Raw genomic sequence first — 10,338 nt, 5'->3', positions numbered from 1 at the left:
ACTTGTGGGAGTTCAAGGATCAAATTCTGACTGTCTTGCTTAGCATGGAGCAGGCTGAGCAATCGAGCCTTGCCACTCGGGACACGTTTATTGCACTAACGAAGTGTTATCCAAGATGATAACATTATAGACAGAACGCTATTCAGGAAGAGAGGACAAGCTTAGTGCCTGAGGCCACAGGCAGGCTTCTCATGCCTGGCGCCTCAGTCCCGGATCCCAATGGCAGTGTTTCCATGGACTTTCACTTGCCTGGTCAGAGCGTGCACAGAAGGTGTGAGTCCTTGCAAGGTGGAGCTGACTTTGTGAAGGCAGGATACCTTCACCCTTTCCTGGTTATCAAAAGAGAAAGAGGCAGAGAGAGCAGACAGCAGTCACACAGCAGAGGCAAGGTGTGGCAGAGCACCTGTGACCTTCAGATCTGCATATTGTGCACGGCCCATCTCCATGATATAAGATAATTTCTTAATTAACTCTTTGAAGCTGTTTTGAGTTTGGGCTAAAGTGAGACCTGTAAGGGTTCTGGCTATTTTGCTGCCTTTGTGAAGTAATTATGCAGTAGGGAAGAGAGCCTCACGCACCCCTTGAGACAATGATGGATAACTAAATTGAGATAAGTTGGATTATCAAACACGAATGTATCAATTTACATTTTGATGACTCTATTGCTTTTTATTTCTTGTTTCTTCAAAGGTTTCCTTCCATATTTGTCATTGCAATAACATCTATGGTTTCTGCCAAGAGCATGGCACAGGTTTTTAGCTTTTTAAAAACTTTGGGTTTCCAGATCTCAAGGCAAAGCTCAGAAGTTCTTTAGGCTTTTGACTGGGAGGATAGAGAGATTGTTCAGAGGCTGATGGTACTTACCACCTCTGCTTCCCTCTGTTCTCATTCCATTGCCCCAGGTAGTCTCATTTGTAATTTTAATAATATATATGAATATAAGATTTACACATGTGTACAAATTATCATCTTCCAAATAAGAAAAAGTGGTATATATGTTTTTATGGGTCTTATTTTGCTTACTTTGATAACCTGTGGTTACGTACATATATTTTCCTGCAAGCAAACGACTTAGCTCTTTAGCCCTTCTCTAGTGTGTGTGTGTGTGTTTGTGTCTGTCTGTCTGTGTGTCATCTGTCTGTCTTTTTGCCTATCATTTTCCATATCTGTTCGCATGACCAACACCTAGGCTGACTCCATAGCTTGGCTACTGTGGAAACTGTCCAATGTCTCTGAAGGATGCTGACTATAGTGTGTTGACTGGGTCTGAGTCCATATCCAGGATTTGTGTGGCTGGATGCTATGGCTGGAATCATCTCTCTATGGACAACGAAGCTCATGAATTAGGCTAACAACAGTGACTTGTACCTCTTGCCTTTATTCCATTACCTCTGAAGGAGGGGGAAGTAGCCAGAAGTGATATGAATCCTGTGAGGATTCGGATGTGCTAGCTAACAATACCCCAGCCAACCTGCCTGCCCCACAGAGCAGAGAGCAGTGGCGGTGTCACATGAGGGAAAATACTTTGGTGAACTGCAAACCAATGGATGCACCTATATTCACTCTTCAGACTTGCTGAGTCCTGCTGTGCTTCCCCCCCCCCCCTTCGCCATATACCAGGTTGTCTGATCCTCCATTATCCTACACAAAATGTTATAGAAGCCAGAGTGTCTTACCCTACCATAGCTAAATCTCCTGCTCTGGTGCAGATGCCTGCCAGAGCCTGCTAAGTCACCTGCAGAGCCTGCTGCCTCCCTATGCCAGCTGTTCCCACTTGTACAGTAGGGCTAGATGTGTAGATTATGCTTGGGACTGCAGAGAGAGAGAGAGAGAGAGAGAGAGAGAGAGAGAGAGAGAGAGAGAGAGAGAGAGAGAGAGAGAGAGAGAGAGAGCTATGACATGTGGCAGGCACCATAGCCAAAGTCTTGGTGCCCTCCAGTCCTCACCTTGCCATGGTTGTCAGCAGGAGAGAATCCCCGCCTCTGATCTTCTCTGACTCTCTTAAACCCAACCACAGAGCTTTTGTGGCTTGTCAGTGGCCATTGTCCGAACTTCTGTTTTACCTGTCTATTGCTTGTCAGGAGAGAATAGCAACACACAGACAAGTGCCTGTGCCTACTCAAAATTAATTGGTGATAATTACCTTGATATCGCTCACCTATAACCAAGTCATACTTTATGCATGAGTCTGAAAAATGTGTCCACTCATGCTGAGTCAGAGGCAGAGACCGGTTACCAAGCATCTAGTAGAGCTACCTCTTAAGAGACGGTTGATAGACTGGAGTAGAAACGTGTGTTTACAATGTTGCAATTGGCCAAACTCCAAATGTGCTGTGCTGCCAGTGTAGAGGATAGTCTGCCAAACTGTCAGGTTAGACCTGTCTATTCCCCCTGTTTGAAGTGATGAGCTTTGCAAAGACACCTCACTGTACATTCAGAGAAAGGCCTGATACCATGCTGGCCTGTTGTGTTTAGTGATTAGGGGAGAAAAAATACAGGCATAAAACCCAGCCAAATTTCGTATATAACTGGACACACTCCATGCTTAATTACTGATTTCAAAGACTTAAACCAAGCTAGCTAATCTAAAACTAAACAACAACAAAAAAAATTTAACCTTGGCCACAGGTCTCAGCTGATGATATGGCCGAGTAGCCAGCTGTGACCCTGATCTAGATGCCCAATCCTTGGCTCCTCCCTCCTGGAAAGATCCATCCCTGGGCTGTGGACATGGGGAAAATATTGTAAATGTTAGTGATGAGTATGGAAAGACCTGTTTATCATCTTTAAAAAATTAAAAATATGATTTCCCAGAATGGCAGAGGCCATTTCAATATGCACAGGGTCAGAAAGCACCGAGCTCAGTGACATCTCTCTGCTTCCTGTGGAGGGTGGTGACTCTGGGTGCTATTGTAAAGGATGCTGTAGTCTCAGCCATGTAAGTCTGACAGAGTCTGGAGGTTTCTTTTGCTTTTCATAAGTTGTTGTAGTTGAATGCTCTTCAGACCAAGACACGGGAGAATATAATGGTGAGACCTGGCCCAGGGGTGGGCTCCCAATGTTGTCACAAGAACCCAGCTGGACAAAAGGGAGACCAGAGCAACAGGCAAGTCCACAGTGGCTCAGGGATGCAGCACGTGAGCGTTCCTCTATAGTGTTCTGTGAGTTCTGGTGTATGACCCTAGTCTGCCTGTCCTCCTGTGTGTTCAGTGATTTCAGAATTAGCAAGACTGGCTGTCATGTTTTCTGTGTTTGTTTTTGTTATTTTAATTACAGCACTAGAGGCCAACATTCTTTTCTTGTCAGTCCAGTGAAGGTTTTTATACAAAACAGAAAGTGTATGGAGAAAGGAATGCTTCACAACTTTTATAAAGCATAAGATCCCCTTTTCATTTCTCCACAGTAAGAGATGAGGGGGTGATTTCAACATCCACCCAGTCTCAAATTCACGTGGAGAGATAAATAACAGAGCGAAAGGAGGAAATTTTGGAAGCAAACTTCAGATAAATCTCCACTGCCATAACACTTTATTACTGACACAGCAAATTCTACTACTCATAAACGAAAAAAAAAAAAATACCACATCAAAGGAGAGCTGCTCCTTCAGGATTGCACTTCATTATTTACTCACGGAGCAGCTGTCATGTGTACTCACTGTGAGATCCTTCTCAGAACCCTGAAATTACTCAGCCTCTTCTCCTCTCTCAATTTCAGAGTATGACCTGGTGTCTGCCTATGAAGTAGACCACAGGGGGGATTATGTATCCCATGACATCATGCACTACCAGCGGAGGCGTCGGAGAAGAGCTGTGACCCAGCCAGGAGGAGATGCCCTGCACCTAAGGCTTAAGGGCCCTAGGCATGACCTCCACCTCGACCTCAAAGCTGCCAGCAACTTGATGGCTCCTGGATTCATGGTGCAAACTCTGGGGAAGGGAGGCACCAAGTCTGTACAGATGTTTCCACCAGAAGAGAACTGCTTTTACCAAGGATCCTTAAGGTCCCAGGGGAATTCCTCAGTGGCCCTTTCTACCTGCCAAGGTTTGGTGAGTACAGATAGCACTGGCTGCCCACAGGGCATGAGGTGCCAATGTGGGGGAGGCAGAAACAGGTTCCTGGAGAACAATGTCACTTGTCCTGTTATAGCCGTGGACATTTCTGTGATCTGTGACAGCAGATGGAAATTGCTAAGTAGCTCTTTAAAATATTCTCTGCTCTATTCTTTGGTCAATAGAATGATGTTTGCACTCACTGTCTGGTGTTCTAAAAAAACCACAAACCTATAAGAATGCTTGTTTGTGAAAGAAACACACATAAGAGATTGTAGCCAGGTCTGAATACATTAATGATATTTTTCAATTGTTAATTTTGAGTGTAGGCCCATGGTGAAAACTGGAGAAACTGTTATCGTTTTGAACCAGTTATGTGTTAATGTTATATGCTGATGGTTTAGTTGTCGTGGCTATTTGAATGTTGTGCCTGCCATCTTGACAATAGCTATGTGCTTAATGCATCAGGGAATCCATCCATGCTGAGGCCGTGCTAGTCTTCTCAGACTGGCAATCTTTCTAGGTGCTTTCTGGTCTTTGGGTTTCCAGCCAGATATTGATCCCAGCTTCAGGGAGTTCAGAATAAAGAGCATGTGGCCCAGCAGTTTTTTGTCTTCTTGACGTGACAAGATGCCCTCACAAAAGTGACTTTAACAAAGATAGTTTATTTTGCCTCACCTTTGTCAGTGCTGAACATCATATTGGAGGAGTTATAGAGTTGGAGGTAGCTGGTGACATTATATCTCAATCAGGAAGCTGAAGGAGATGAATCCCTATAGGTACTCAGCTTGCTTTCTCCTTTTTTGTGTAGTCTGGGTCTCCTGCCCATTGACTAGTGCAACCCAAATTTAGAATGAGTCCTTCCTCCTCAGTTAACCTGAACTAAGTGGTCTGTCTCAAGAGTGGCCAGAGGTGTGTTTCTATGACAACTCTTAATCCTGTCAAGTTGAAAATCAATATTAACCTTCACTGCAGTTATTCGTTAGAGTTACACAGGCAGACATCTGGATGGATGTTGTTAAGATAATTTCATATTTTACAAGAAGTACTGTTGGAGGTGTATGAGTCAAGTGATATATATATATATATATATATATATATATATATAGTCAAAACATTGATTTAAACAAAAGATTTGGCCATTGATTTCATCTCTAGAAAGGCTTCTATTTAGTCTTATCTTTTTTTGGGAAGGTAGAATTAAATTTTTCATCTCATAAAAAAAAATCTGTGTATGTGTATGAGAATGGTATATGCTGAAAGGCTGTGTTCATATGTTCCTAGCTAGCTCCTTAGAGCACTTAAGCACATGCAAACGCTTTTAAATGCTTTTGAAATGCTAACAGTCTGTCTTCGGTGGAATTTGATATGAGCTGATGTCATGCTTGCTTCCTTTGTAAAAGACTTTTGGTTAGAGAGTAGACAGAAGGAGCTGCCTGAGCTAGTGTGGTGTGGTTACCTGGCATTCTTGAAAAGCATGAGGACACATGGATGATTTATTCCAAACTACCAAGAAAAATAAATCATCTGTAATTAAAGACCCAAACATCTCAGGTGATACCCAAAACATTAAGACATCCTTGGCTTTGTTCCCAAAAGATGTAATCCAGGAAAGAAATTACCTGCAAGTCATGGCCTTCTAAACTCAGTCACCAGTGGGTTTGGCCTTAGAGAATGGGGAAGGTGCTTCCAGTTAGCAATGGAGATGAAGGCCCACTGGTAACCTAGAGGTTCCTAGCAGCAGAGGTAGCTGAGTTATTCTAGGGAATCTGACCATGAGTCTAAATGGCTGGGAATAGTTTGAGATTTTTAAATCTCTTTGAACTTGATGGGAGTTAACAGCAAAAGTTGTAAACACGCTTTGATGGAAGATAGAGAAGTGATAAAGGTAGACCAGAAGGCTTTCTCTGGGCAATAAACAATGGAAGCTGATACTGAGACCATGAGAATGTAGTCTACTCCTGACCTTCTAAATGCACACAGTGCAGTTTTTCTTTCTCTCCTAGGAAAGAATCAGAGGTATATGATGTCATAAAGGACAAATTAAAGGCATTTTAAATGAAGCCACCCAGTCCTCCATCTTTAGATGATATAAACATGGAGCTGGCCCCCAGGGAGCAGTGCACTTGCTTGTTTTATGTCTCCTTTACACAAGCTAGAGTTATCTGAAATTTAGAAAATGCCTCCATGAGATTCAGCTCTAGAGCACATTCTTAATTAGCGATTGATGGGAGAGGGCCCAGTCCATAGCGGGTGGTGCCATTCTTAGGCTGGCTTCCATAAGAAAGTAGGCTGATCAAGCCACAGAGAGCAAGCCAGCAAGCAGTGCCCTCCATGACTACTGCTTCAGCACCTGTCTTCAGATTCCTGCCCTCTTTGAGTTCCTGTCCTGACTTCCCTCATTGAGGGACTGCTACCTAGAAGTATAAGCCAAGCAAATTCTTTCATCCACATCTTGCTTTTGGTCATGTTCTTTTGTCATGGCAATAGAAACCCTGACTAAGGCAAGCTGTTAAGTCTGTTGTGTGTTCCTGATTGTGGTTGCTCTGTCTTTCAAGTCTGTGCACACTGAATGACAGGTCCTTTCATATCTATTGACATATTGACTCTCATATTTAACCAGAGTCAGTGCTCCATCTCAGCCCTCAGATGAACTCTCTAGTTTTATTTGTTTCTTATACTGAGGATAGAATTGGGTCCTCCCTGCCGCCAGACAAATGCTGTCCTTGTGAAATGCTGAAGGCTGGAGCTGAGGTTTACACAGGGCTTCCCCCCACTGACTCCACTCATGCTGTTCCCTGATGGGAGCTCAGAGAGAGAAGAACATTGTGCCATTTTCTTGATGTGGAGCCAACATGCAACCACAGTCAGCAAGGAGAGGAACTACAGGCTCTGATTGGCCTTTCAAAGAGGCCTGAGACAGGGGATTTTGTGGGGTAAGAGGAGAAGCTGATGTTGGTTGGATGATGAGGTCAGGTTTTAAACTCCTTTGTGCAAACCTCGATTGTCTCTGTGGTTTTACGCCGGCCTGTCAGGCTCTAGTAGGGAAATTCTGAGCCTGTGATACCGAAGGCCTTTACATGGATAGTCCAGTTCCTGCACATAGCCAATCTTGTAGAGACAGCTCTAAATTGTACTCCAGTGGTATCTGGAGGCCTATTCTGGAAAGACAGCTTAAGCACTTAGTTATTTAAAGGATTTATGTCTAGTGCTCACAGGCCATAAGCATTTGTTTCATTATCATCCACACTTCGGCTGAGCCCAGGAGATATACTAAAGATGATATCTTGTCTAGTAGGAAATGCTGTGTGCCTCCTGCTTAGAACCAATAGGATACAATATTACTTTTCATTAAAAAAAAAAAAAAACCACACTGCTTAAGAATAGCATGTTTACCATTCAACTAGAGAAAATGGTGTATGGTGTATGTCCGTAACAAAACACAATTTTCAAGTATATATGTGTAGATCCACTGCCCCATCTGCCTCACCCTCTGGGTTTGAACTTGGAAAGATTCTCCTCACAATCCTCTAGGGAATGAAGATTACTGTGAAAGATCATTTTTAGACTATCCTATGCACCATGCGAGAGTACTTCTGCACTCATCTTGTAACCTCAAGATGTTAAGAACTAAAATTATTTTTCTTACAATAAATTATTATTTTTCAAACTTAAAAACAGAAATGTGGGGTTGGGGATTTAGCTCAGTGCTAGAGTGCTTGCCTAGCAAGTGCAAGGCCCTGGGTTCAGCTCTGAAAAAAAAAAAACAAACAGAAATATTACATCTGGGATAGAGTACAATGCCAGAATATGTTCCAGGTACCTAGCACACCCTGCATCCAAACTTGAGAAACACCACTATCAAAAGAGAAATAGAGAGGGAAAATGAGAGGGAGGGGGAGGGGGGAAGGGGGAAGAGGGAAGGGGGAGGGGGGAAGGGGGAAGAGGGAAGGGGGAAGGGGGAAGGAGGAAGGGGGAAGGAGGAAGGGGGAAGGGGGAAGGGGGAAGGGGAAGGGGAAGGGGGAAGGAGGAAGGGGGAAGGGGGAAGGGGAAGGGGGAAGGGGGAAGGGGGAATGGGGAAGGGGGAAGGGAAGGGGGAAGGGGGAAGGGGGAAGGGGGAATGGGGAAGGGGGAAGGGAAGTGAGGAGAGAGAAGGAAACTGAATATGCCCTACATTTATTTTGGTGTACACATAAAGACAAAAAAATTGTTTTATAATCCATTCCAGCTGATATCTTTCTACAACTAGTAGAAACTAGTAGTGGTAAACACTCCAAATTCTGCTTTGAAGTCTGTAGAGTTTTGATAAAACTACTCTAGAAGTTCTAGTAGTCAATACTTCCAAAAGAGTTTGTTTAAAAATCCATCTTGTTGGATATAACAAGAATAGATTTTCTTAAAAGATTTCAGCTAGTTTGGTACTTAGATTGGCTTTTTATATAAAAAGTTAATATGATTTATTGACATATGGCATAATATTTGCATGAAATTCAGTTCCCCTGATCTAAAGTGTTTTTTTTTGTTGTTGTTGTTGTTGTTGTTTTGGCATTTCTGTGTAAAGCAAATATAATTTCTCCTAAAAATTACATTTCTCTCCTGCTTTCAAATATATTTCAAAAGAGCATAAATGTCACAAGGAGCCCTAGTGCTTAAAAGTCCCCTCACATGGATGGAGAGCTTCTTGGGGAACGGGTTTGAATTGTACTCGGTTGTATTTCCAGCCACAAGCTCCAGGAATTCCCTGGAAACTCCAGCCATTGAGAGATTTTTTTCTACAGCAGCCAATAAATCCTAGAAAATGCTGAAGTTCTGCCAAACTTTCAACTGATGGAAAACTGTTCTTGGGCCAGGAAAATGAGAAAGCAGGAATAGAAGCAAGGAATCAGTACTGAGGACAGACAACAGAGAAGATACATGTTCTGAAACGTTGCCTGGCAATAGCATCCACAGATACCTACATCTTGGGTCGGGGCCTCTGCTCAAAGTCAGCTATAATGAAGTTTGTAAGACAACTGTGGGAAAATACTGGGTGGCTTCAGAAACATCTATTGGTTGCATAGGAATAGAAACAATGTAAGAAAAAATTTGACTCTTTTGTTTGCTTTTGAGATTATAACTTAATTATATTTCTCCCTGCCCTTTTCTTCTTTTAGACCCTCCTCTGTAATCCTCCCTTGCTCTCTTTCAAATTCATAGCCTCTTTTTTTCATCAATCGTATATGCAAATATACATATTGCATATATGTAAATATATGTGCATATATGTAAATGTATACATATATGTGCATGTATGTATATATATGCATATATATACTTATATGTATGCATATATATATATATATGTGTGTGTGTGTGTATATATATATATACAGCCTGTGCAGTGTACAGTCTATACAATGTTACTTGTTTATATGTTTTCAAGACTGATAAGCATTTGGTGAGCTCTTCCCTGGGGACCACCTCTCCCACTCCCTGCTCTCCTTAGTTGCCTGTAGTTCTTTATGTAGGGCTGAGGCCTCATGGGATTTTTCCCAACCACTTTGATGGGTCCATCCATGGGTCTCATTATTGTTCATGTTTTGCTAGTCATGTTGGTGGAACTTTATGGGTACAGGAAGCATAATCTCGCAGCAAACTCCCTGATTCTGTGACTTTTACACATTCTGATCCTTCTTTAGCAATGTTCCCTAAGACTTAGGTGCAAGAGCATTTTGTAGATGTAGTCACTTGGGAATGGACTCCACAACTCTGCATTTTGATTGGTTGTGGTTTTCTGTAGTAGTCTCCATTTGTTGCAAAGAGAAGTTTTCTTGATGATTATCTGTGGTTATATGGACAAATATTTATAGATTGTTACTAAGGATTATGTTGGTTTAGTAATTTGGTGGTTGTAAATTATCTTCTAAAAACCATGAGTCCCATAGCTCTGAGTAGCTAGCAAGGTTTCCAGTACCAAACATGACTTCCTTCTTTTTGGGAGGGGAGTTAACTTCAATAAAAAAGATGTTAGTTGCCCTCAACCAACATATGTGTACCTCTACGGCACCCTTAAATTTAAATAAATGCAAATAGCCAGAAATACACTAAAGTCATGTTAAGTGAGATAAGCTTTTGTGTTTTAACAGATTATGGGTGTTTCTAGAGGCTTAACTATCAATGTTAAGTCAGGATCCCAGAAATAAGACTGGTCTCAAAATATAGTTACAAATACCTTGGCCATTTAGCTAGGCTCTTCTCTGACTAGATAGAATTTAAAATATCTCATTTATTTTTGCCCATATTCTGCCAC

General features: G+C 42.2%; 1 protein-coding gene across 13 annotated transcripts in view; it reads left to right on the top strand.

The window, feature by feature from the left end:
• Adamts16 (a disintegrin-like and metallopeptidase (reprolysin type) with thrombospondin type 1 motif, 16) overlaps positions 1-10,338 on the top strand; it is a 114,048-nt gene that overhangs the window by 1,752 nt on the left and 101,958 nt on the right. For all 13 annotated transcript variants that reach the window (NR_137640.1, XR_001780789.2, XM_006517268.4 and 10 more), the window contains exon 3: positions 3,715-4,046. Coding sequence is in view for 8 of the 13 variants with exons in the window: in XM_006517268.4 (XP_006517331.1) it covers positions 3,715-4,046 (332 nt within the window). In the remaining 5 variants the exon portion in view is untranslated. The remainder of the gene's footprint in view (positions 1-3,714; positions 4,047-10,338) is intronic.

Source organism: Mus musculus, chromosome 13 (assembly GCF_000001635.26).
Source record: "Mus musculus strain C57BL/6J chromosome 13, GRCm38.p6 C57BL/6J".
Taxonomy (NCBI): Eukaryota; Metazoa; Chordata; class Mammalia; order Rodentia; family Muridae; genus Mus; species Mus musculus.
This window is presented reverse-complemented; position numbering and strand designations above follow the sequence as displayed.